The sequence below is a fragment of the Ciconia boyciana genome, chromosome 4 (assembly GCF_034638445.1).
Source record: "Ciconia boyciana chromosome 4, ASM3463844v1, whole genome shotgun sequence".
NCBI lineage: Eukaryota > Metazoa > Chordata > Aves > Ciconiiformes > Ciconiidae > Ciconia > Ciconia boyciana.
The window spans coordinates 55,895,944-55,923,475 of record NC_132937.1 but is presented as its reverse complement, the minus strand read 5'-3'; the positions used below and the strand labels follow the sequence as shown (position 1 = coordinate 55,923,475).

The 27,532-nt window shown below is 40.7% G+C and overlaps 2 protein-coding genes across 2 annotated transcripts in view; both read right to left on the bottom strand.

The window, feature by feature from the left end:
- Positions 1-11,841, bottom strand: part of TRPM6 (transient receptor potential cation channel subfamily M member 6) — a 55,621-nt gene extending 43,780 nt beyond the window's left edge. The window contains 5 exon segments of the mRNA XM_072860933.1: positions 55-189; positions 1,924-2,064; positions 4,460-4,513; positions 5,051-5,185; positions 11,749-11,841. Of these exon segments, the coding sequence (XP_072717034.1) occupies positions 55-189; positions 1,924-2,064; positions 4,460-4,513; positions 5,051-5,185; positions 11,749-11,841 (558 nt within the window).
- Positions 11,842-15,838: 3,997 nt separating this feature from the next.
- On the bottom strand, positions 15,839-19,998 carry LOC140650519 (transient receptor potential cation channel subfamily M member 6-like). The gene is made up of 5 exons (XM_072858908.1): positions 19,869-19,998; positions 19,293-19,506; positions 18,312-18,436; positions 17,354-17,525; positions 15,839-16,017 (listed from the first exon to the last, which is right to left on the bottom strand). The coding sequence occupies exons 1-5, from the start codon at positions 19,932-19,934 to the stop codon at positions 15,839-15,841; spliced, it is 756 nt and encodes a 251-aa protein (XP_072715009.1). The 5' UTR covers positions 19,935-19,998.
- Positions 19,999-27,532: the final 7,534 nt, after the last annotated feature.

The following is a 27,532-nucleotide window of genomic DNA, read 5'->3' as shown; positions in this document are numbered from 1 at the left end:
TCATTAGCAGCCTAATATGTCCGAAGCAAGGTCTAGAATAAGCAATTATATTACCTTGTATTTGTAAGGCTGTGCTGTTCTGAAGAACTGAGAATGCAAAGTACTTTCAGCAGATCCCATTCTGCTACCTGTCTGATTACTCTGATGAAGGGAATGAGACAGGCTCTGAGAAAAGCTGGAGAGCACTCTCTAGATCCAAAGGCATACCATAAAACACAAGGAAACAAATGCAAATTAGAGAGAAGTTTGCCTGTACTTATGTCTGATTGCAATGGTGCCTGTAGAAATTGATGTTATTCAAAGACTAGTGAGTCAGCAATCACTAGAACTACTACTGGAGTTTATACTATCAAGGAAAAAATAGCCTGTTTCACATCTAATTTAAAAAATATATATTTTTCTGAACCTCTAAATTCAAAATACTGATTTCCCCAATAGCATCCACCAATTACAACAACAGGGCTTGCACCAGATTGGAATCACCCAACCTGGAAGCTCTTCTGACTGCCTAACCTTACAAAAAGTGCCATAAGCCTTTTAAAAGACAGTTCTCTGAACTTTTTGCTGGCCATTTCCTCCAAAGGATTGCATGTCTAGCATCCCTAGTATTGTTCAGTGCTGACTGAGAGGGAAGAATGTTACCAGCTGAATCACTAACGCTCTTCCCTGCAGTTCCTAGTTATATGATCATGTGGTTTCAGCCATCCCTGTTAAGGTCATATTTCATGAAGATACAGTGAAGAGTGTTACAACTGCTCAAATATCCCTTTTTGAGCATTGTATTAAGCCAGTGACACACAGGAAGCTCTGCCTCTGTGTTTCTATTCACTCTAAGTAATGGTTTTCATTAGTTCTTCTCATTTTCCCTCATCACCCTGAGGTTCTTCTATTAGTCATGAAAGCAGTACATGGGGATAAGAGGCTTTTGTTGCTTGTTTTTTAACATACGGAAGTACTTTAATCAAAGTCCAGTTCTACCCCGAAAGCTGGGGAGAATGCTTACGCGGTAAATCTGCTCCTTCTGTGATGTTGGGAATGATATTCAGCGAATTTATTGATAAGTTCAGGCTGTTTTCAAGTTATTGGTTTTGGGAAGTCAATGGGGAAAATTAAAGTGCTAGTATGTTTGCACACTGTTGTTCTGAGGCAGTTTGTTTGTAGAGGTGATGCTACTGATATGCAAACATGGCACAATGCTATGCCATACAGTGAAACACCTTAAGCATCTAGAAGGTGCAGAACAGCACACATGTCCAAGCACAACCCTCTGCCTGCACAAAGCCACTGCACCATGGGTGCAGCCTGGCACATCCAGCGTGAGACTGCCCCGTGATGACCAGTGCATCACAGAAAAAGCTCTGCCAGGCAAACACAGCTCATTGGCCTGGGCAGGAATACGCACCACTAGCACTGAACTACTTCTAAAAGGTAAGACATTTGCTCAAAACTTGGGTCAGAGATCTCCATGTTGTTCTTCACTATGCCATGCTGACATGCTCTAAGTCTAGTTCAATGCCTGTTGAATTCAGTATTTCTGTGATGTGGTTCAAGTTGCAAGAGCAGAAACATGCAACTGCTTCACAAAATGGAAAATGGTGGTTGGTACAGCCTTGTCAATCTTTATTGATGGATGACAGACAAAGAACACAACCTGGCTACCAGACATGACAGTAAAGTTACTGAACTAATAGTTAATTTAATGATCACCAGCGGTCTTGGGGAGCAGGGAATAGTTTGGGGAGGGATTTGTCTGTTTTATTTGCAATCTCTCCACAGTTGGCAAAGAGATTCATAAAACAGCCAAGCATGGCACACATTTAACTGATGCTCTTCAGACAAACCACAATGACAACCTGAGCTATTTTCAGGTGTCACATTTTGGCCTTTCTTGGTGACTAGTGGTAGCCATTTCACAGAAGTTACCTTGTGTTTTCTGTAGACATCATTGTAAAGAATTCGGAAATGCTTCCTTGTGTAGCTGCTCCGATAAGCTCCACCAAGGAGGTACTCTATCACCAGCCCAATATCAATCAGTGATATCTTGTAATCCAAGGAAAGGGTATTCTGAAACACCAAATGTCACAAGCATTTCATGATGCTATTATATGCAACATTGAACCATGTCAGAGCCCGACGACTATGAGGACAGTCTGGAAGAAGATGCAGCTGAGAGCTCCTGCATCTGTCAGGAAAGCATACACATTCATTACACATATGAAACTCCCCTAGGAGGGAGAACACAGGCAGATCCACATTTTCAGCCTGAAAAGTGTGATGCCTACAGTCCACTGCACCCACATCGCATAGGGATGTATATTGCAATGTTCACAAGACCAGCTGCATTCAACAGTGAGGGTAACGGTTCTTCAGGTTAATCACCAACAGCCAGACAGACTGATAAAAATCGTCTTCTTCTCACAACAAGAGAAAACTAGCATGGTATGATTTTCTCATTAAACTAGTTCATTAATTTAAAATTAAGAAGTGGATGAAGCATGTATTTAATGTTGTAGAGTAATTCCTGGAGACCAGTAATGTCTTGTAGAGGCTCAAGACTGTCATGACAACTAGGACAGCAGCTGCACATGCATTAGCTGTACCTTCCGAGTCTCTCACCACTTGTGTTTAAAGCAACACTGCTTCCCAGTTTACCTCCACTGTCCTTCCAAGACACAAGGTTTGTGATAAATTCTCTGAAGAACAGATTATCTTCCGTGCAGATTTTAAAGATTATTGGTAAAACCTTAAACCACAACTCTTGGAAGTGAAAAATGGGCCTGTACATAGATCGGATCAGAGATGTTATGTATTCCTAGCGGTGTATGCCTTTCAGACTGTGAAAAGTCATTTTCTTCATTAGACTGAGGTTTTTTTCAATAGACTTTAGTGGCAAGGCTCAGTACAGCCAGCTAAGGCCACCCAGCTCTGGGGAACAAAAGGCACCAACATGCTGAGCACTCTGGGGAAAAAGCACATCTCACAGGATAGAGCTTTCCAGCTCTGTCATTGAGAGATAGGCAAGTATTTCTGACTAGCTATACTTGTAGATACTTCTCTGCACTAAAAAGCATATTTTATGCTATCAGGGCACACTGCAATGTATCTCCATTCAAATGTAGCAGCAGCAAAGCTGGTCACACTAACGGAGGAAATATTCTGAAATCCATGGTCACATCACTCTGGCGACTGTCCTAGCTACTGTGAACTCATTCACAGAGCACTTATGTGTACTTACAGAAGCTCAGGTGAAAAAGGCTTTTCAGTGTTTAGACCTGTTTGCAGGTCCCAATTGAGTTTAGCTTACCCAACAGCATAGAAAGTTTTGAAATTGTGCACCCATTTTCTACCTAAATTCCACTATTACATTTCAAATGACAAAAGTTTCCCTTTAGATCACACCCTGAGTTTTCCCAGAGTGTCCTGAGATGTAACCAGGCCATGGGTTTTAGGAGAGGGGTCATATCAAGGAGCAAATCACTTCAGTATCAGTGAGAAAGACAGATTTCTCAGCCTGGAAAAGTTAAATGTATTTTCAACACTGAGATCGTCCAGATCTAGCACATAAATTAGACCTCAAATATGTCCATCAGTATGGGAAAACACAGAAAATAGCGTGCTGTGGAGACCAGAATACCCTAACACCTATCTACAGAACCATCAATGGGACTGACATGAAAGTCACCCACAATAAGAAAATCATACCAGAAAACCCACTACTTGAGATCACAGAACTCTGCAAATAGTCAGACTTACCATATGATTTTATCTTAGCATTCATACCCTGGAAAGAATTAGCCAATTAATCTAGTTTTGAATCTAGGCATCTCCTGCAGTGGAGACTAGATGCAGAAGGAACAGCTCATCCCTTCCTGCCTAAGCAGCGCTGTGAGGTACAATAGATAGCAGAAACACTAAATAAATTAACTGTGTAGCTAAATAACAAAGCTGCCACTAAACTACTAACGGAGCCAGTGCTCCATGCAGCAGTCATCCACTGCCACCTTCTGTTCTCCTAGGCAATGCAGCACATTAAAATAATATTATAACTTGTCACAGTATCTTTTTGTTACTGCTCAACAAAGAAAGATTTTTTTAGCTTTGGTGAAAAAAAGAAAACCTTAAAGCAATGAGCATAATTACTGCACTAATTCACTAAGTCTTTTGTACAATCTCTTCATAATGTCACTTCAGTAACTTGAGAGAGTCTTATCTACACAAACTGCTTGGCTTTGAAATTAAGGTACAGGAGCCTTGGGAGCATTCAGTAGTAGTATGCTAGTTAATTGCTTAGGGGGATCAGTCGGATGAAGATAAAACCATTTAGTAGAAATAGGAGTGTAGCATGAACCCATCACTTCTATCCCTAAAATTCCCCTGTATTACCTAACAGCAGTGTGCCAGTGGACACTGAAGTTCTAATCTACCATTTTTGCTCCCCAGCTTTTCCTATGTCTATTACCTGTTTCACATCTCGAACTAGGTGGTGCAAAAGTAGATTAGATGGTCCTTGTTTCTGTGGTGTGAAAAGAAAAGACAGTAAACAAACATGTCACTCTACATTAGAAAATCAATACAGTAAAAGAAAGCAGCTAAAAGATCTTCAGGATAAGCTACTGTGATTCAAACTCTCCCCACTCAAACTCTCCCCACAAATCTCTTCAAAAACATTTCAACACCAATCTGCAACACCTCTACCATCTTAAATCTTGACATATTCTAGAAAGAAGTTGGTAACACTTTGGTTAAATGACATATCATTTTCAGAGAGAAAAGCATGTATCACATACCAGATTAAAATCAGAACATATTTCTCGTGAGCTTCAGGTGAGTAATCAGTCTCGTTCATGTCAATAAATTGAAAATAAAAAGCTGGGACACCAATCAAAAAATCTAACGTTACAATCAAAAATTATCAAAACCCGTTAATTTTCAATTTTCTTTCAAAAATCCTTCATAAAAATGTGGCCTAATTATCAAATCTCTTAAGCAAAAGAGTATTCTTTCTAGGCATTCTTATCTAAAGTTGTACACTGGGATTTTGAATACTCACTGTATTGTAGAGTTCTTCCAAACGAGATATGGTAAGAAAACGGTGCATGTTCACTCCATGCTCTATTAACAGCTTCACAAAATCCACACGGTCCATCACTAAAGCATCCAGCATTGCCTGTTCCAAGGCACCAACCTCCAGAAGGACAGAGATGAAGGAAAAGCTTAGAAAATTATTATCTTCTTTTGGAAATAAATAAAACATTCCTGAACAGCTAGGGATCTCTTTATCACAATGATTTGTCTTTACATACATTTAAAGTGCATAGTACAAAAGAAAAATATGCTGGAGGAAGCATCTGAGTAAAAAATCCAACAGAGAGGGGGAGTAAAACTGAGTCTCCATAAACCCAACGTCTGTAGAGACTTCTACAAATCTAACTTTACAACCAGACTCTGATAATACATTCTCTACTATTTAATTCACTTCAGAAGCTAATGTATGATAATGCAGGGGGTGGAGGGAAGCCTTTCTTTTTTGACATATAACAAAGCCATTTCAAGGTACTGTATTTCAAGATCTCTCTATAGAACTTGAAGTTCTTTAAAGCAGACTTCTTTTCAAATATGAGAGAGAATCTGCGTTAGGATAAACTCTCTCAAAGACACCATGAAGCAGAGCTCTACTTACAACAGTGTCCAAACAGTGAAAGCACTCTACTGATGGCACTTGCACAGAGCTCATCAGGATTTCTACATGCAAAATAGCAAAGGAGTTGGACATGTGAGGTTCATACAAATCCATATAAAGAATTTCTACAGAATACGTATACACAGAAAACGCAGTAGGGTGAGCAGAATGAGGATGCTGGCACACAAATGGGGCAGGTGCTAGTGCTAACTTGGCATATGAAGTTAGTCCTTTCCATGTACATATTAACATTTGGCGGTAGTGATATTAAAAGATGACCAATAAATATTACAGAATTGTCACACGTGAAGAGAAAACTTGGGCACTGTTCCTGAATTATCAGTGTTTCTTCCAGAAATATCTCAAAGTGACCATTCTTGTATTAAATTTCCTCGAGCAGTCATTCCTTGCACTGGCAGTGTGTCTAAAGAGGTGTAGACAGCCGTCTGGTAACTACTAGAATGACATTCTTTGTTGTAAAGTCAATTTGAGATTGAGCTGACATTTAAGCAGAAACATAGTTGCAGCTGATTACAACCTTTACCTTCTGAATTTTTAGGACCAGAGTTCTAAAAAGAAATGGCCACAATCTGTGCATAATTGTGCATATTTCCTTAAAACACTTAAATAGACAGAAAAATACTAAGACTGCATGGACAATCACCTAAAAATTGCTGCTTAAATATCTAATTCAAAATTTGAACACACAACCACGATAACCATGCACCAACTGTAGACCCTGACAATTGCAGGTCTGGCAGACCCTGACAGTCGGAGGGGTACTCCTCTTTAATTAAGAAGGCAACTAAGTCAAAAGCAAACTTTAAAACTGTGCTTGTGCATTTTCTTCTTTTTTCTTTTATTCTTTACAATGCATGAAGAAAATATTGTTATTTAAGATTTTTTTTCCTGCTTAGTCAAAAGAAAAACTTTAAGGACTATTTATGTCATTCTAATTTTTGCTTGGAGAAGCAGCAAGAGATGTAAGGCTTGTTTATTACGAGCTCTTTACATCTTACTTGAAGGGGAGAACATACTCATTATTTGACAATGACTTTTCATTCATAATGAACAACTGCACTGAAATAGATATGGACAGGTACATAGATCTTTTTCAAACATATCAGAAGCAGAGGAGCAGGAGTAGGGGGACTGCCAGTGAATCTGTAAGGCCAGAGGATGATCAAGGTATAAAAGAAACACGCAAGGAGATAAGGCTATTGCAGAAGTAGTAAATTAATTCATTGCCTCACTGCTCGCTACATAACATGTTAGGAAAGGTCCTACATCAAAGCTGTTCTTCATGGCAGACAAATCTGAGGAACTGTGTCAAATTGAAGTGTCAGTAGAAAAGATTATAGAAGTCATCCGTAAAGTGGTAGCAAATTATCAGGACCAGGTGGTATTCACCTAAGAGTTCCCAGGGAACTGAACTATAGCTGAAATCAGCCCTGCTAACAGCAGAACGGAACAGTAGAAAATATGCCAATTGTTAAAAAAGACAAAGGAGTGTACAAGTTGTCAAAGTATGGCATATCAATACAGTTAGAACTTTGTAAGGACAAATATAATGAAACTACAATAAAGAACAGCAATAATAGCAACATGGGCAAATACAGTAGAGTAGGAGGAAGCAAGGCAGTTATTTTGTAGAACAAAATCAGAACCCTACCAGAATTTTGGCAGGGACAATGAGGATAAGGCTGTTCGATTGATACAGTACGTTTGTATACCCACAAAAGCTTTTGATGATGGCTTTCTTGAAGGACTTCTAAACAAATTAAGCTGTCACAAGGCAAAAGGTTTTCCAATTGTTTAATAACTGATCAAATGGTAGTGAAAAAGATTATTAATAGTGGCAGGAGACCAAGAAAATCCCACATATTGAATACTGACTTGACAATATTTGCTGATGACACAAAAATATTCATAATAATAAAATTGATTGGGAAGATATGCATAAAAATCTCATAGTATGGGCTAACCAGACAGAAAAACAGGTGAAATTCAGTATTAGTAAATGTGAAATAATGCGCATTTGGGAAACAACCCTACCTGCACGTCAGTCTCGAAATTAACTCAGAAAATATGTTAGTGGACATATCTTCTGAAAGCATGAATGTAAGCTGGATATAAGTTGGAAACAAGTAAAAAAGGCGTATTGACTATTGGGATTTATACTTAGATGTATACAGAATAATGTATAAAATATTAGTATTTCACTAAATGTCTCAGTGAAGACCTCCATAGCTTGATTACTGGGTACACTGCTGGTCTGCCTATCCCAAAAGATGACTTTAAGACCTGAAAAAAGTACACAGAAGAGCAGAAAAGATTGTCAGAAATATGGAAACACTGAACAGATAATCACCTTGGGAAAGCCAGGAGTGAAGAAGGGGGGACTATGCAATAGTTCTCTAAAATCTTTGTCAAAGCCATGGGGACTAGGAAAATGTTATTCATTATTTCCCATACACATAGAATCATAGAATCATTTATGTTGGAAAAGACTTTTAAGATCATTGAGTCCAACCTTAAAACTGCCAAGTTCACCACTAAAGCCTATTCCTAAGTGCCACATCTACACGTCTTTTAAATACCTCCAGGGATGGTCACTCAACCACTTCCCTGGGAAGCCTGTTCCAATGCTTGATAACCCTTTCAGTGAAGAAATTTTTCCTAATATCCAATCTAAACCTCCCCTGGCTCAACTTGAGGCTGTTTCCTCTCATCCTGTCACTTGCTACTTGGGAAAAGAGACCGACCCCCACCTCTCTACAACCTCCTTTCAGATAGTTGCACAGAGCGATAAGGTCTCCCATCAGCCTCCTTTTCACTAAAGAGCAGAAGGCATCAAATGAAAATATCAGGTAGCAAACAGCCACCAAAATTTAACACTCTCAGTTTAAGATCTCTTGTAAAGCCTTTGACTCAGCTTCGCACAGCATTCTCCTGGAGAAACTGGCTGCTCATGGCTTGGACGGATGTACTCTTCACTGGGTAAAGAACTGGCTGGATGGCCAGGCCCAAAGAGTCAAAGAGTTGTGGTGAATGGAGTTAAATCCAGTTGGCAGCTGGTCACAAGCGGTGTTCCCCAGGGCTCAGTACTGGGGCCAGTTCTGTTTAATATCCCTATCAATGCTCTGGACGAAGGGATCGAGTGCACCCTCAGTAAGTTTGCAGACAACACCAAGCTGGGTGGGAGTGTTGATGTGCTTGAGGGTAGGAGGGCTCTACAGAGGGACCTGGACAGGCTGGATTGATGGGCCGAGGCCAACTGTATGAGATTCAACAAGGCTAAGTGCCAGGTCCTGCACTTGGGTCACAACAACCCCATGCAACACTACAGGCTTGGGGAAGAGCGGCTGGAAAGCTGCCTGGCGGAAAAGGACCTGGTGGTGTTGGTCAACAGCTGGCTCAATATGAGCTGGCAGTGTGCGCAGGTGGCCAAGAAGGCCAATAGCATCCTGGCTTGCACCAGAAATAGTGTGGCCAGCAGGACTAGGGAAAGGATCACTCCCCTGTACTCAGCAATGGTGAGGCCACACCTTGAATACTGTGTTCAGTTTTGGGCTCCTCACTACAAGAGAGACATTGAGGTACTGGAGCGTGTCCAAAGAAAAGCCACAAAGCTGGTGAAGGGTCTAGAGCAGAAGTCTGATGAGGAGCAGCTGAGGGAACTGGGGTTGTTTAGCCTGGAGAAAAGGAGGCTGAGGGGAGACCTTATTGCTCTCTACAACTACCTGAAAGGAGGTTGTAGAAACGTGGTGGTCGGTCTCTTCTCCCAGGTAACAAGTGACAGGATGAGAGGAAATGGCCTCAAGTTGCTCCAGGGGAGGTTTAGATTGGACATTAGGAAAAGTTTCTGCACTGAAACAGTTATCAAGCATTGGAACAGGCTGCCCAGGGAAGCGGTTGAGTCACCACCGCTGGAGGTATTTAAGAGGCATGTAGATGTGGCACTTAGGGACACGGTTTAGCGGTAGACTTGGTAGTGTTAGGTTTATGGTTGGACTCAATGATCTTAAAAGTCTTTTCCAACATAAATGATTCTATGATTCTATTCTATGGCTCTATGATTCTATTACTATATCATTTATATTAATTCACCAGTCAAAGCAAGTTTCACCTGCCACACTTCTCATACAAACGCAAAGGAATGATGCAGACTCACAGGCCTTGCCAACATATATCTTCACTGATAAAAATGGCAAAAGCATAATGTTACTCTCTTACTCCAACAGTACAGAATTTCAAGCAGTAAGATAGATGGTGTCCCCCTTTCTTTAATATCTTACACAGATGTGCTTCAATAAAGCTTATCAACAGTTCACAGAAGAGTTGTTGAAGGCAAAAAACTAAACAAACACAAATAAAAAAATGTATGTGCTATAAAACAATGAAAGAAGACATAGGAAAAACACATTTTCTTCATAGAGTCAAAACATAACAGGGTATTGTAAAAAAAAATCATAAAGGCAAAAATATGCACATGTGGTTGTGTATACAAATTTTTTTTTTATATTCCATAAAAACAAAAGCCTGTTGGACAGAAACACTGTTAAGGTTACGCAGTCAAACACTCAAAAGTTATCAGATAATTCATTACCATGAATAATGGTACAATTATTCATTGCTCAATCATACACTATGTTTCCCCAGAGAGCTTACTCTTACTCAGTTTACAGAGTGAATGATGCTCTCTTAGCAGGGAGCTCTTTAACACTTTGTTCTAACTTTATTGTTCCAGGCTTGGCACATCCCTTATTATTCACACACCGTTCAAATCCTGAAAATGAAATCAGCAATTTCCTTCTTTGCCTTTCAGTGGGCATTTGACGCCATTTATTTTTACCAGGTTTTGTGCAAGAACATGACATGATCATCTCCACTTCACAGATAGTGAACTGAGCCCAAAGACGTAACAACAACAACAAAAAATCCTTTAATTAATGGATGCCCAATTGTAGACATCTCAGGCATAGTCCTCTATGTATTCAGCCTTATACACCAGAGGAAAATACAGACTGACAATCAATAAATTCAGCTCCTTTGTTGTGTCAAACAACCAGCTACGGTCACTCAAAAAAAAAATATACTCACTGTCGATTTTCCAAAATTTACATTGTAAAGAGGAAAAGGCACTCGGGACTGGAAAAATCAATCTTGTAATTCTTGGAAGGGAAAACTTAAAAAGTACTTCTGGGAGCATCAGATATAATTTACTGAAGAAAATATTTACTCATATAACAAATGGGAATAGCATGTGTTGAGGCACATACAGTTTTATATTCATTATCTATAAAAATCATAGTATGTACATAAAATCTCACTTAGGGAGGCTTATACTTAAATACCGGATTACATCTGAAAACCTGAAAAACACATTTTATAAGACTGATTCAATTGCTGCTGTATGTTCTTTCACACGCATATAGTTAATGTAGGTCTAAATCATGGCTTGCATTGATTGTAGCTATTCCTATGAAACAGTATCTGAAATAATGTCATGATGCCATGTTACCATAGTTAATTTGACTTTTTTTTACATGGTAACACCATAAAGGACCATGATTTCTGTATTGCTGTCTAGAGCTAGGAAAATAGAGGCAACACTCCTTTGGAGTTTACTCCCCTGGAGAAAAGAGTACTCTGGGCTACAATGAAATATTGTTGATCACCAATGATTGTCAACACAGGCTTGAGGAATGCACATCCAGAAGGACCACTGAAACTATTTGGAAAAGCTAGCAGCAAAAACTACAAGAATTTTAGATATGAGTTCTTCTCTGGGGAAACAAATGTGTTTGATTTTTCATATGATGCACTCTGCAGTTGAATACTTTGCATTTTTAAGAATAAGGCCTCTCCAAAATCCAAGATGATTACTCCAGAAGACTGACCCCAAGCATCAGACTATTCCTTAATTAAAGCCTGACAAATGTAAATCATTAAATTATTTGAAATAATGAATGATATGAAATCATGAATCAAATCATGAATGATATGAAAATTAGTTCATCATAATAAAGTGTAAAGCCACTCTGAAAACTAAAAGATAATAATACCTTCCAGTGCTGTCCATAAACCAATATGTGTTTCTTGGCAATATCTAGCCGGTTCCAGGCCAACGCCAAATCTAGCTGATCAGAAGCAGACATATTTGTACCTAGGAAACAAGCAAAGGACCTAGCAGTTTTCACACATTGATGTTACTCCTTTGCTTTGAAAAGGTAAGCCAATGGGACTGTATGTCAGATGAAAACAGGTCATACTTTTAGATAGGTACCTTTCAAGAGTGCAGTCAGAATTGCCAAATCAATGTCCTGCTGATCTTCTGACTCCGCATCAAATATGGTTATCTGTTAGAATTGCAGAAGTATACTATTTGAGGTGAGGCAGAGAAGTCTGCAGTTATTTCTTCTTGGTAAGGGCTGTGGTAGATTAAATCATACACATTTCAACACAAACAATGGCAAAGGTCCAGACGTGATTTTCCTTTGTTTCAGACAGAAAATGTACCATTTTGCTTTTTAATGCAATGGCATCCCAGGCAAACTGGCATCTCCCAGGCAAACTACTGCATAACAACATGAGTCTATTTCCTTTTGATTAGCCTTTAAAGCTGAGAAATATAAAAATGCAACATGGTTGCTACCTACTCAGTTTTCAACTAGAAAACAGACACTCAAATAAAGTAAAACAAAAAATAATAAAAAAATATTGGGTAGTTTCCATTTTAGTGATCATTGCTACAATTTTCATTACTCCCATAACAAATACTTGGTACTCCATCATATTTGAAAAGTCGTGGCAGACTGGTGAAGTTCCCACTGACTGGAAAAGGGGAAACATAACCCCCATTTTTAAAAAGGCTAAAAAGGAAGACCTGGGGAACTACAGGCTGGTCAGTCTCTCTCTCTGTGCCTGGCAAGATCATGGAGAAGATCCTCTTGGAAAGTATGCTAAGGCACATGGAAAACAGTGCAGTGATTTGTGACAGCCAGCATGGCTTCACTAAGGGCAAATTGTGCCTGACAAATTTGGTGGCCTTCTATGACAGGGTTACAGCGTTGATGGATAAAGGAAGAGTGACTGATGTCATCTACCTGGACTTGTCCAAAGCATTTGATACTGTCCCACACAACACCCTTGTCTCTAAAATGGAGAGACATGGATTTGACAGGTGGACCACTAGGTGGATAAGGAATTGGCTGGATGGTCGCACTCAAAGAGTTGTGATCAAAGGCTCAATGTCTGGGTGGAGAGTGGTGACGACTGGTGTCCCTCAGGGGTCCATATTGGGACCAGTATTATTTAACATCTTTGCTGGGGACATGGACAGTGGGATTGAGTGCACCCTCAGCAAGTCTGTGGATGACACCAAGCTGAGTGGTGTGGTTGATAGAGGGAAGGGATGCCATCCAGAGGGACCCTGACAGGCTAGAGAGGTGCACCCATGTGAACCCCATGAAGTTCAACAAGGCCAAGTGTAAGGTTCTGCACATGGGTCGGGGCAATCCCAAACATGGATACAGGCTGGGCGACGAGTGGATTGAAAGCAGCCTTGAGGAGAAGGACTTGGGGGTACTGGTGGATGAAAAACTGGACATAAGCCGGCAATGTGCACTCACAGCCCAGAAAGCCAATCGCATCTGGGCTGCATCAAAAGAAGTGTGACCAGCAGGTCAAAGAAGGTGATTCTACCCCTCTACTCTGCTCTCATAGGACCCCACCTGGAGTACTGTGCTCAGTTCTGGGGCCCCCAACATAAGAAAGACACGGACCTGCTCAAGCGTGTCCAGAGGAGGACCACGAAGATGATCAGGGGGCTGGTGCACCTTCCCTGTGAGGACAGGCTGAGAGAGCTGGGGTTGTTTAACCTAGAGGAGAGGAGGCTCCAGGAAAACCTTATAGCAGCCTTCCAGTACTTAAACAGGGCCTACAAGAAAGCTAGAGAGGGACTCTTTATCATGGATTGTGGTGACAGGATGAGAGGTAATGGCTTTAAACAGAAAGAGGGTAGATTTAGATTAGATATTAGGAAGAAATTCTTTACTGTGAGGGTGGTGAGGCACTGGAACAGGTTGCCCAGAGAAGTTGTGGATGCCCCATTGCTGGAAGTGTTCAAGGCCAGGTTGAATGGGGCTTTGAGCAACCTGATCTAGTGGAAGGTGTCCCAGCCCATGGGAGGGGGGTTGGAACTAGATGATCTTTAAGGTCCTTTCCAGCCCAAACCATTCTGTGATTCTATGATTCTACTTGCAAAAGAGCACCTGAGCCGCTAAACATGCCAGCACATTTCAGAAGTATATTTCAATAGTCAGAGACAAGTTCTAGCACAATTCTGTTATGAGTAGAAGAATGGATGCAAAAAATTTCTAAATTACAAATAAGACACTACTAGAGAAGAAAAAAAGTAGGAACTATTTGATCCTTCCTGCAAAACCAAAGATGTCTGGCCTTTTACTAAAATCAGAAAGGCTGTCATTTCACAAGCAACCACTGAGACTTGAGAAGTTAACTAAACAAGTTCTGTGGAGCTACACTATATAAATTAGCACAGACACCTTTGTGTAATCTTTATATTCAAAATAACACTATTACTTCTACAACTGCTGTGCCCACATCAACCCAGCACAGAAAGAGCAAAAAGTGTAACAACAAATGAAGAAGTCCTAAACTCAGAGCGTGAACCCCACTCACGGACTCTCTGTGCTCCATGCATTCCATCAAAATGTGAAATAGATGACTGGACTGTTTCTGCCCCAAGCTAAATGTGTTTTGAATCATCACTAAGACCTCCTCCTTCACTTGAGGGCGCAGCTCCCTGAAAAACAAATATGGAAGCAAGAATAAGTATATATTTAGCTACTTCTTACCAGCCCAAATGACACCTCAGCAAAAGATGAAACTTGTGCTAAGCAGAGACATATGAGAAATCTCTTTTATTTCTACTTCTCTGTTGACATATTCCTGCCTTCTTTCAACAACACAAAGCAAAGGCGTCTCATAACGTAAATTATTACTCACACAGGCATTAGTTCTGACCATGCATATATACTATTGGAAACAGGACAAATGAAAAGGTTAACAATTTTCAAAGGATTGTCTGTGAATATAGAGATAAAAATCACTAAAAGTTTAGAAAACTTTTTCTTTCTTTCAATAATTATATAGGGATAAAATTAACTTCTTCATTATTTGTTCATTAGGCTTCACACCTCTCCCATCTTTTTTCCCCTCATTTATCTTTCTGTTAACCTTTCTGTCCATATTTTCCTCTTCTTTTGAAATGGCAGGATTTTTTTTTTTAAAGATCAAAAATACGGAAGAAAGAGCAAGCAAAGAAAAAAGCTCTCAATACAACACACTAGGGAAAAATACCACCCTCCCAAAAGAATATTTAGAAATTATAATAAATAAACAATTAGGATATGAAGTTTATTAAATTGTTCATTTTTTTTCATTGGAACGAGCCCAGGCCACCTTTTTAAAATTTGATTTTTTATTTAAAAAGCTCTTTTGGTTTTGAAAAACCTTCACAAAAATATTAATTTGCTATACAAATATATATATATACATTTCCATTTTGGACATAAAATTTTCATCAAGGTAGGTTTAACACAGTCTGCAGCTGAGGCTGCACTGGAGGTAACATAAAGAGTTACACCTAGACGAGGATGACAGATCTGGGTTACCACCAGGTAAACCAAAGCCAAAGCCAAGGAACCTTAGTCCTTCTCCTGCCCCAGCCTGAGTCTCAAAAGCTTTGTGCAACCCAAATCCAAGCCCACTTACACAATACTGATGGCAGGAGAAAGGACTGAGTCAAAACCCAAGCAGGCACTCTGGGGTCACCCAGCAGTGTCCCTTGCCAAAGGTGAGAAACTTTATAATAACTCAAAAGAGCTAGATGCAGATTCTTTTTCCTCTTCAAAAAAGCCTTAGTAAATTTGGCAGAATAATTCTTTCAGCGCTAGTTTGAAGCAGGGAAGGAAGAAACTCTGCTCTCACTTCACAGAAGTAAAAGCCAGCAAAAGACCATGGCGGGGTCATTACTAGAAGCATTAGAAATTATCTCAGCAGTTTTGAGACAGGCATTTTCAGGTCCCTCCCAATACAACAGACCAAGCAGGAGGAGCATTATGCCACTACTCACCCCGTATCACCCATGTGTTTGTGGGTAAAAGCCAGGATATCTGCAGCTCTGCCAGTGCCCTCATAGACCACCACAGGGACAGCTGGGCTGGCCCTCACGTACTCCCACACCATTAGGATCACATTGGGGCCTCCTTCCACCACCAACCCAACTACGGGTACACCTTGGCCCATTCCTGTTTCAAAACACACCTAACCAGTTACAAGCAGGTCTCAGTCACACAAAGAAATCAGAACATCTTGTAAATAAATACTCATGAAGGAGTCTCACACATGGTTTAGTGGAGAGGAAATCGTGCTTTCAATATGTCTAATTTGACTTGTACTTTTTAAGACTTTCACAGAACTTCTGCAACCAGATCAAAAAGACCATGAAAACCTCCTGGTGAAATTGTAAGTAGCCCTAGCACTGGAAAGAAGAAGCATCCTTCAGAATATCCCTCTGCCCTTTACAATAGCCCTCACACACAAGGACATTGACGGCATGTGAAATGTCGTCAATATTAATTTGTTTAGCTACACACATAGAAAAGTAATCAGGCACTTCTTTACACACTTTCTCAAGTTTTACAGTAGCAGGGTGTTTTTTTTAACAATCAGAAATAAATTTCAAATAAGATCCAATAGAAATGGAAAAACAACAGAAAGTCTGACTTGCAAAAATTCATAGCAAGAAAAGATAAGAGGGTGATTAAGAAGCTCTAAATATGAACACATTAAAAATTGGGTAAGTTTCTAAGTTTGTAAATACTATAATGTGAGAAGATAAAGGAAACAAGGATTCAACATAGCTCTGCTAATGTCTTTTTAACATAACTGAAGATTTAAATCTAGATTTAAATCTATTAGACTGGTAGTAGCAGTAAATCTAGGTAAGAGTGAACTTCCACAAATAATTTATACAATCTAGTGCATAAAAAGAAATACTTGTCTATGTAATAAATATTTCATTCATGATTTCTATACCATAACTAAGTTACTGTATAGGCAAACAATGGAAGTTACACAATCTGACAAACAAACATTGGCTGAAGGTATTCCTTTCGCAACCAGTCTTTGTTTCTGTACATGAGGAGGTCACAGGCTTGCAATACAGAAGAGTGATGAGGATAAAAGTAATGAACAGGCAAAGGAGGATTCAAATTCCACTGAATGTGACAATTTTTCCACCTGGCAAAATACTGGGAAACTATCTAGTGCTGATATAGAGACCACACAAAACTGTGAAGTGAGTAAATGATGAATACTTACTAAAAAATCTGAGTCATTTAGGTGTCTCTACAACTGAGAAACCAAAATGCAAGTTAGCCCAAATGCATAAAGCTTTATAAAAATGCTGTTCTTTTCATTTTCCTGATATTCAGAGTTCAAGACACGTGCAATTACTAACTTTCGACCTCAGTGAAATCTATGGCAAATGAAGATGTACAAGATGTAACACGGAATGTCAAGTACTTCCACAACTTTTAGGGCAGGTTTTACTGTCATAAAGCTGACCACAGCAGTACTCACTTGTGTGTATTTTTTGAAGTGATATGTACTTCTCCAAATTCCTCCTTAGCATCATTTCATTCCCATACTTGCCTACTGTCCCATCATCTGCCATTAGAAAATGAGAATGCATGCTGTTGAGGGTACTTAGCTTGCTGAGTGGATTACCAAGAGTCTGGTACAGGCAAACTACCTAAGAAAAGCAAAATAAAAAGATCTTCAAAGAAACCAACAAAGTATCATCATTTGTGTTACCTCGCTTGTATGTATTTCTTCATCATATTGTGATCTTCTGAAAGCCTCCATCATGCTTTTTGCTGCTCTACTCAAACACAGGTTTTCAATTGATTCTTAACAGCAACAAACCCACAATTAATACCATAGAAAGCATTTCTGATAAGGCTTGCAGTCCTTAGGCAGAGTCACTGCCTGCTTTTCTTTGCAACAGTCGAAACACAATGGCATATTTTTCCTGGGTGTATTCCCATTAAAAACACATGAACTATCATTTATCAGGAATGATTTCACCTTACTTGTCAAGTGTTTTTAGACAGTAATGTAGATTGTGCCCTCACATTGGCAGTCACATAAAGTTCTAGTTTATTAATAAAAATCTCACATATTAATAGCCTATTTGTGTATACAATTAACCTGATTGCTCATCCAGAATCACATGAATATAGAAATACATCATTTGCAACCGCAAGAGAATTGCCTAATTAATTATGAAATTTCAAAAAGGAATGGCAATTTCCTGTAAGAAGAGAAATACTTTAAAACTATTCATTTATATACAAAAAAGCAAAATACAGTGCCTCAACGTGCCACAAAATTCTACTGCTGAGTAAAATCTAAGCCTCTATTACTGAGAAAAAATATCAAACCAGTGAAATGAAGCAAGGATAAAATAAAGTATGTAAGAAAGCTATAACATTCCCTGAACATGATGGCTTTTGCTATTAAAATGTGTCCAACTCACATCTTTTCCAATGAGATCTCTCTGGTTCTCAATGATGCCCCATGGCGGAATCCCAACAGCACAGATCTTTCTCAGGTGTGGTGAGGCACGACCTTTCAGTGCATCCCCCACATGCCTGGACACTCCTAAACAGATAATTAAATCATCATTTTTCTTTTACTTTCGGAGACCTGCTACAGGACAGCAACAAAAGAGTTTCTCATCATTTAATTTATTCTATGGTTGTGTTTTAAGCAGAAACAAACCACCCCCCCCACTTGTATGTTTGGCATGCACTGCAGAAATTGTAAGGCTCAGACGTAATGCACCAATGCTTCAAACTCAACACATATCTGTAATATGTGTAATACATATACTCATATATGTTGCTAATCATGCTTTCTACCCCCATAAAACCTTTATTATTTACATAAATGCACAGAACAGTTCTCCTGTAAAGTCACCGGATTGAATAAAAGCTAAAGAAGTAAAACTGTTTCAGTTCCATGGCTTACTGACCCCCTCAGTTTTTGAGAGTAGTCTACAGGGAGTTTCAGATACTAATAGGCTAATTAATGGGTTACCATAATTCAAAACTTTCTTAATTATAAGACACAAGTTAAATTTAGGTTTGAAAACTTGAAACCGTTTTTGAAACAAAACACCAGTCACAGTCCTCAGAACCTAAACATTTTAATGAAGCAGATAAAATTGACTGCAAATGAGTTCTGGTTATCTACTATCAGTGTTCCTTATTACATGCAGAATACTCTGCTCTTTAATAAAAAAAATATTTAAAATATTCAGAATGCTTGTCAACAGCAGAGGAATGTGATGTCACTCTTTGAATTATGCATTGTTCCTTAAAAAAAAAGTTTCATTTTGTGATAAAATATCACAAATTATCAAAAAATTTAATTATATTTGCCCTAAATGTATATGCTTGTATGCAGAGAAAGAACACCAGAGGAAGACTGAAACAAAGAAAAATAATTATACTACCGCTGTTGATGCCTTCTGTAATTATCCATGCTCCTGTAGTCTCCGCAGCCTTCACCAATCCTTTGCTGAAAACCTGCTTGACCTTTGAGGGAAGCTTGAAATTTTGAATGCCTCCATGAACAGAGATCACTAGCTTTGGCAACTCCATCTGCCATTCTTTAACCATTAGGTGCAACAGCTGATCCAAATTGCTATCATAAGAGAGTCTAATATACTGGAAGAAATAATAATGGATAAAATAAACATCCTTTACATACTCCAAGAGAAGAAACTGCAACATCTTACAAAGTTCTCAGCATTAATGTCTTAAAGATTTTGTGAAGGATTAGAACTTTCAGAATACCACTAACACGATAGCACAAAAATACATCAGTGAGCAATACAGACAGCAAGACAAACTATGCTTGATCACAGTGAAGTTCAACGTAAAAATACCATACACACACTCTAACCTGACTTACTTTTAGATTCCCCTGCTCTCTTAAGACAATCTGATATTCACCCAAAACCACTTTTTGTTTTTCTTATGCTGAAATTATAAAAAGAAGTCAGACATGTATACCCAGCATCTATTACCTTGGCATGGTAGGTGTGATCTCCATCTTGAAAATTGATTGTACCAAATGCATCCGTTGGACTCATCTTTGTGTGTTTTTGCACAGACCATTCTCCACCATCTCTGTGTGGGGCAGCCGGATAAACAGGCCAGCTGCAGTCTACTCCTGGGTGATCTCCAATCAGCCGTCCACAGCAACATCTCATGTTAAAAATAAACAAATTATTTTATACCAAACACACTTGCATGCAACTCTAGGATCTTCATCAGAATAGCCCAAATACTTCTTCTACAAAGAAGGATATTGTAGCTTGCTGTCACGGAATATAATAAAAATTAACTCAGATGAAAAAATCTCACCAATGGCAAAATGACATTGCTTTAAATCATAAATATGTTTTGTTGGATACATAATTTATTCTCTACCTGAGAAACACTGATAACAGTTGGGGGGTTGGACTAGATGATCTTCAAAGATTCCTTCCAACCCAAACCATGCTGTGATTCTGTGTGACTCTGTAACAGTTTGAGAGTCCCATATAACAATTCTGACCCGAGCAATGCAACTCAGATTTACTGGTCTCATATGTGAGATTTCAGAGGAGTATCTTAGGACACCAAGGTTTGCTATGGTTATTACCAGAGGTTATTCTAGGTACTGAAGAAAGATCTAGGAGTTACCATCATCAATCAGGAGGAGAGGCGCAACCCTCAGTCTAGAGAGAACTTCAGGGTGACCTTTATACTAACCCTTGGATGCCAGCAAAGTGAATATACAAAATAAATGGACTGAAGTGCAACATTAAGGGAAATTTAGCAGAAGCTCAGTTAGCATTAAACATTTGCAACTGGTTAAATAATCCAGATTCCAAATTCAATCAGTATTACTGTCATACAGGCTTCAACAGGCTCCAGTCTCTTCTACAGGATTAACTTCAATGTAATTTATAGTGACATCTGACAGTCCAGTTTTCCTTTAGACATTTCAGAAGTTAATATACCCTGGGAAATGGAGATAAATTCTTCACTTTTAGTCTTTTAAGATACCAAACAGCCTCCAATAACCCAAACTCAATGACTGCCTTGGGACTCGGATGTATTACTTGTGGATCTAGGGGCAGGTTAGATGTAAACAACATCTGCAAAACCCTGAAGAGGTATATTCAGAAAGAGTGAGAGTTTTCTGTGGAGATGAATGAGAACTAACTGGTGAAAGAGAAATAGATTAAAAATAACAAGCAAACAAACAAACAAAAACAAACACCAAAACAACCCTAAGCAAATTAAGGAAGCGAACTGCTTTAGAAAGGCACTTTTTGATACCCAGAAACCATGAAATTATGTTTGCACTCCAGTTTTTCAACGCAGGCAAGTTACATTTGATAGATTTAATGCTCTGCAAAAGCAGACTGGAGAAGGAAGCCTCCCACACTCTTGGGGAATTAATAACTCAATTAAACAATCTTACTCAGTGTAGAATTAAAGAGTTGTAGAAGCCTAGCACTGCAGAAAATACTTGAGCTCTATTGTCACATGTATGATGATGGTTAGCTAGAAGTCAGAAGGCAATAGGGACTATGGAAAATGCCCACATTTTTGTCAAGCTAATTCAACATGGATTAGCTAACCTAGACCACCTACACCTTTTCCCTAGCTGAGACAAATAGCAGAATATCACACAAATACAGGGACTTGCCAGAAAGAAGTCAGGCATGTGGTCACAACTGAATCCTTGAAAAATTAAGAGGAAATGATCTAGCTGGGGTGGGGGGAAGCCTCACAGAGGGGTTTTTATTGCCAAGTTACTCTAACCGGAGGTATTGCCCGGTCTGGCTCACTGCATGACTCCACAACCATTTGCACTGTGGTGGTGGCAGAAAAAAAAAAGGGGGGGATTAGCAGAGAGGGCACAGAGCTGCTGAAACAAACTATTGATCTAGGGACCCCATTTTGATGACACCAAAATCAAAAACCCGTTGTAATTTTGCCTCCTCATAGGCAAACCAAGACAAGCAGGTCAAGGCTCATGAACTAAGCAAAAAGTATCCAAGCTGGAACTTGGAGAATAAGTCAGTCACACAAAGTCACACAGAGAAGGGCAACGAAGCTGGTGAAGGGTCTAGAGCAGAAGTCTTATGAGGAGCAGCTGAGGGAACTGGGGTTGTTTAGCCTGGAGAAAAGGAGGCTGAGGGGAGACCTTATCGCTCTCTACAACTACCTGAAAGGAGGTTGTAGAGAGGTGGGGGTCTGTCTCTTCTCCCAGGTAACAAGTGATAGGACGAGACGAAATGGCCTCAAGTTGCACCAGGGGAGGTTTAGACTGGATATTAGGAAATTTTACTTCACTGAAAGGGTTATCAAGCATTTGAACAAGCTGCCCAGGGAAGTGGTTGAGTCGCCATCCCTGGAAGTATTTAAAAGACGTTTGGATGAGGTGCTTAGGGACATGGTGTAGTGGTGGTCTTGGTAGTGTTAGGTTTACGGTTGGACTCGATGATCTTAAAGGTCTTTTCCAACCTATATGATTCTGTGATTCTGTGATTCTGCAAGTCACTTACAGATATACAATTAAATCACTATTTCAGAAGATTGTGAGGGATCAACACAGTTGGAAGATCATTGCTGACATCACGTTGTCAAATAACATGTAGACTCAGAATCCACACTCAGAGTCACTACAGAGACATACCTAAACTAAAAGTGTTTCAGGGCAATGTAGCTGCAAAGCAGATAGCACAACGGAAGCAGATTTGGATAAAATCTGCCCACAAAGAGCACAAGGCCAATGACTATACTTGTTTAAGATTCTCCCCGCATACCTCAAAGGAAGGACCAGAAGAAAGAGTTTTTATTTTATCATTGATCTTCAGAGGACAAATTTCTCTACAGCTGAGCTATTAGCCTCCTTGCTCCAGATTTTTCTGCCTGTTTTTTGTGGGGACTCAAGGGTAAGAGACAGCAAATGTCAGGGAAAAAGTGATCTTTAGATGAAAGATGAGAAAAAACATAGATACCCTGTTGTTCTTTGGTCCTGAAAATACCTTGTGGTCACTGTACTGCTTCTAGAGTGGTTTCACAATAACAAGACCTTTCATCCAGGAGTCATTCTGAAAGACAGAGAACCAATAGCAGTCCCAACTAAATACTACATGACCTTACATTACCCACTTAGATACCACATTACACTGTCTGACTCGGCAAATACCAATGCTTGGAAGGACAGCACTGAAAAGCAATCAGGCTCATCATCAATGGATTACATTTTCTAAAATCTGAATTAATTTCAGCCCATCATCAAAATAGGAGCACAGAATGACTATCTCATATGTTACTGTTCCGTACAGGGTCACATCAGCAGCCCATCCTAGAGCAGCAAGAGCCAGAGCAACCTGCCTTTTCAAAGCTGAGATCCTATAGAAAGGAACTAACCATCTGACAAGACAAATCAGTGCAGTAACCTTGAAACTGAGAGGCCCAATGAACACTGAACTATTTTAGTAATTAACATCATTTGCGCTGCATACTTAACTTTTACTTGTGAATGCACCCAGATGTGAGCTGCACTCAGCTCAGTTATGCTGAGCAGGTAGTGGAGGAACTGCACACAGACCTAACACACAGGTGTGCAGGGTACATGCAGCTGCTTTTACCTCAGAGATTACCACAGCAAGAGGTATGAACTCAAAAGGACTGGAATCTCCCAAATTGCTCATGCTCTGCTCCACGCTGGCATGCTTGCTCTCCCTAGACATCTAGCAGGAAGAGACAAGGTGCTAAGGACTCCTGAACTACCTGGGAGGTCAAAAGCCAAGACTAAGAGGCTCTCAGGAAGGTTGAGGAAACAAAAGCAGAACATTACATACAGCTGTTTGGGGTTTTTTTCTGTAAAGTTTTGTGCTGTGTGCATAGTGACAGGGCTCAAGGAGGAGAGGAGCTACCAGCTGGGGATGATGGTCAAGTTGGGATCACTTGGGAGCACTCAACCCACACATGTCCCTGGGACCTGTCGGGCTGCACCCCAGGGTGCTGAGGCAGGTGGCTGATGCCCTTGTGCAGTTGCTCGCCATCAGCTCTCAAAGGTCATGGAGATCAGGGAGGTCCCCAACAACTGCAGAAAGGCAGATGTTACACCTGCCTTCAAAAAAGGGCAAAAGCCACCTGGAGGAACTGCAGGCTGGCTGGCCTCCCATCAGTCCCAGGTAAAATCAAGGAGCGAGACCTCCTCGAGCCCACGTCTGGGCACAGCAGGGAGAAGACAGTGATGGGGAGCTGTCGGTAAGGATTTACCGAGGGTAAATCATACCTGACCCAGCTGAATGCCTTCTGCGACAAAATCGTGGGGACGAGAGGAGAGCAGCAGATGCCACCTACCTCGGCTATAGCCAGGCTTTCGGCACTGTCTCCCCAATGTTCTTGTACCTGGGCGGGGACATTACGGTCTGGGAGGGAGGACACATTGGCGGGTGAGGACGTGGTTGGGTGGTGGGCTCACAGGGTGGTGGGTGATGGGTCGGACACTGCCCGGAGGCCGCTATCGAGCGGGGTCCCGCAGAGTCTGTGCGAGGCCTGTCCTGTTCAGCATCTCCACCAGCGACCCGGAGGAGGGGACGGAGGGCACGTGCAGCCCTGGGAGGGGACAGCTCTGGGCATGGCCCTGCGTGCTGGTGGGCAGCGAGCTGAGCCGGGGCCACTCGTGTGCCCGGGCAGCAACAAGGGCCAGCGGTGCCTGGGGTGGTGTGAGCAGGACATGGCCCGAGAGCCAGGGGAGGGCAGGGACTGTCCACTGTGCTTGATGCTTGTCAGACCCCGCCGGGTACCGCCTCCAGTTTGGGTCCCCAGGACAGAAGAGACACCAGCAAACTGGAGGGACTTCAGGGAGAGTGACCATCCTGGTGATGGTCACTTGGAGCCCTTGCCCTCAGAGAAGAGGCTGCGGCACCGGGGGTGGTTCAGCCGGGGGGAGGGACAGCTTTGGGGGCACCCAACAGCATCCCTGGCACCGAGGGGAGGGGATGGAGGAGACGCAGCCGGGCTCTTCACAGTGGTGCGTGGTGGGAGGGCGAGAGGCAGCGACACAAGCTGAAACACGGAAGCCTCTGGCTGGAGATAAGGAGAAGCCTTTTCTCCAGGAGGACAGCCCAGCGGTGGAGCTGGGGCCTGGGGAAGGTAGGCTCTCTCCGGCCTTGGGGGTTTCACACCCTGACTGGGTGAAGCCCTGAGCAGCCCAGTCTGGGCCCCTGGCTGAGCCTGCTCTGGGCAGGGGCTGGGACTGGAGACCTCCCCAGGTCCCTGCCAGCCTGAGTTATCCTGTGATCCTGTAAATATATCATATGCGTTGATTCAAAGCATCTTTGCAATGACTTTACCTTCTTTGCCTGAAAGGCTCACTAAGCTACTAGTGAAGGAGGGAGCAATGTCAGTAACACAAAAGCAGACTCCTGGAAAAGTCACGCTTTGAACAACAAGGGAAAACCTGGAGGGTCAACACTGAAGTAAAAAAAACTGCAGTAGCCCGACTACAAAACCCAGTGCCCTAGCAGCCAGCACTTTACAGATTGTGTCCAAAAAACATGTCTAAAAGGTCAGATATAGAGATAATTTGTGAGAACATCTCAGATGTGTAAGGATGCAGAAGTTCAGCACCACGTTCCTGAATATTCATGCAGTGAGATTGGTCTAGGTGCTGTCTGGGATGTGTTTGTGAGCACTGCACTGAAGAGTAGATAAAAGCCATTTCAATACACCAGGGAAGCATAGACAAAGGTGCCAGTAAGTTACTCAACTTTGATTAGTAACTACTAAATTGAGTAATTCTACTTAGTATTAGCAAATAATTGCATTACCCACTCATAAATTGTTTGCAAACCTTGGAAGTTCTCTGCAAGTAAGAAACCATTAACAGATTTCATTTGCCTACAATATTAGGTTAAATTATAGTAGGCATCAAGTACATTCACATCACTTTTGGACTGTTGTGGAAAATGACAGATCTCAGGAGGCCCAAAACCTGTTTCATTGCTGATCTAATAAATACAATATAACCAGTTATAACACTCATGTGAAAATTGTTTCCCCTTTTTAGGAACAGAAAAATTCTCCTAGAACAAAGCTCTGTGTACACCTTAAAATACACAAGAAGACAAGAAGAGTTAATATTTGGGAAAATGTACTTGCAAGACAATGGTTGACTGAAATGAACACCAGACACCCACACACATTCTGCATATATAGACAGATGGACAAACAGGATTCACATGAATTCAAACAGCATGAAAATGCTCAACAAAAAGTGAAAGAAACAACTACAAGATTAAAAAACCCACAAAGGTACGGGATGTCTTTACGGAAAAAGGTGAAAGAAAAAAACAAACCCACCCTGTGGGGTGCACATTTCCAGTTTCTCTTCCTCCCTTTCCCACTGTAGTATTCTCATTCATGCAGCTAAACGGTATTTGATTAGGAGGCTGATCTGGTGGAAAGCTAATCTTGGTTTCGTTTTCCACCCCCCCAGGTTAATTTTCATACCAATGAGCTTCCCAGACAACATAACAACACGGTCACTCAGCGCGGGGAAGGGGAAGGACTGCAGAACTGCTGTAGTTGCAATTTAGACAAGATTAAACCACCATATTTTCAAGCACAAGTTAACTTCAGCTTAGATACCCACCTGGGTATCTGCAGGTTAGCAGGAAGCATTAAAATCCTCCCTGCATTTCTCCATACAGAACACCTGCAAAAATCTTTGAATCTCTGTTCTTCTGCTCTAAAGCAAAATAAACAGGCGACCATTCCCTCAGAGGGAGTTGTCTCTGAACAGATGCCGCGCAGATCACTTGCCTTACAAGGCCAACACCATTCTGTATATTGGCCCTTTACAGTGATCTGATTTCAAGGAGTAATTTATTTGCTTTTTGGAAAATGTGACTCCTGTTTCACATAAATCTTAGAAGCAAAATAAAATGTGAAACATCATGAAAAGGCAAATAATCATGCTCATGCAGATAACAAGACTAGTTAGCACCAGCTTGCTATTTGTTAGTTACCGGAAACTCATTGTTTTCTGTTGCTTCAGCCTTCAGAGGCCTTTAACACAAAACAAATATCAAGGGAAGTTAAAATTTTTGTTCCAACAACTGATAATTTATTATCATAAACATACAGTATTGAAACCTGTTTGGGAACACCAGCTGAACAATAAATGTTGGATTGCAAACGACTAATTAATACAAGCCACAAAATACTAGCTGTCTGAAAAACCCACACACGAGTTAAAAGCACCAAAGTGATGTTATTTTTGTCGCTTGCCTTCCCAAAAGCAGAATGCCCACTGCAGAGAAGATGAAAAAATCTTCAGAAAACCTGTCATCAGGGATGTTTCTATTACCCTCTTTCTTCTCCCTTTATTTTGTTCTTCCTCTTTCCGTAATTGTTACTGTTCTCCATTGCTTTCATCTCACTCGCCTTCATATCACCCAGGACATAGCTCCCATTTAAAGGCACTTTTCTGCCTTTCATTCCTCAGGAGAAGATTAAGACACACGCATCCACACAAAGTATTTGGATAAAATTTTCTATTGCAAATAAATTAAAGGTTATCATACAATTTATTTTACCCGGATTTATGCTAAACATTCTCCAGCACACCCTCAGAAATGCTGCTCTGACAATATAAGAGCAAGGTTAT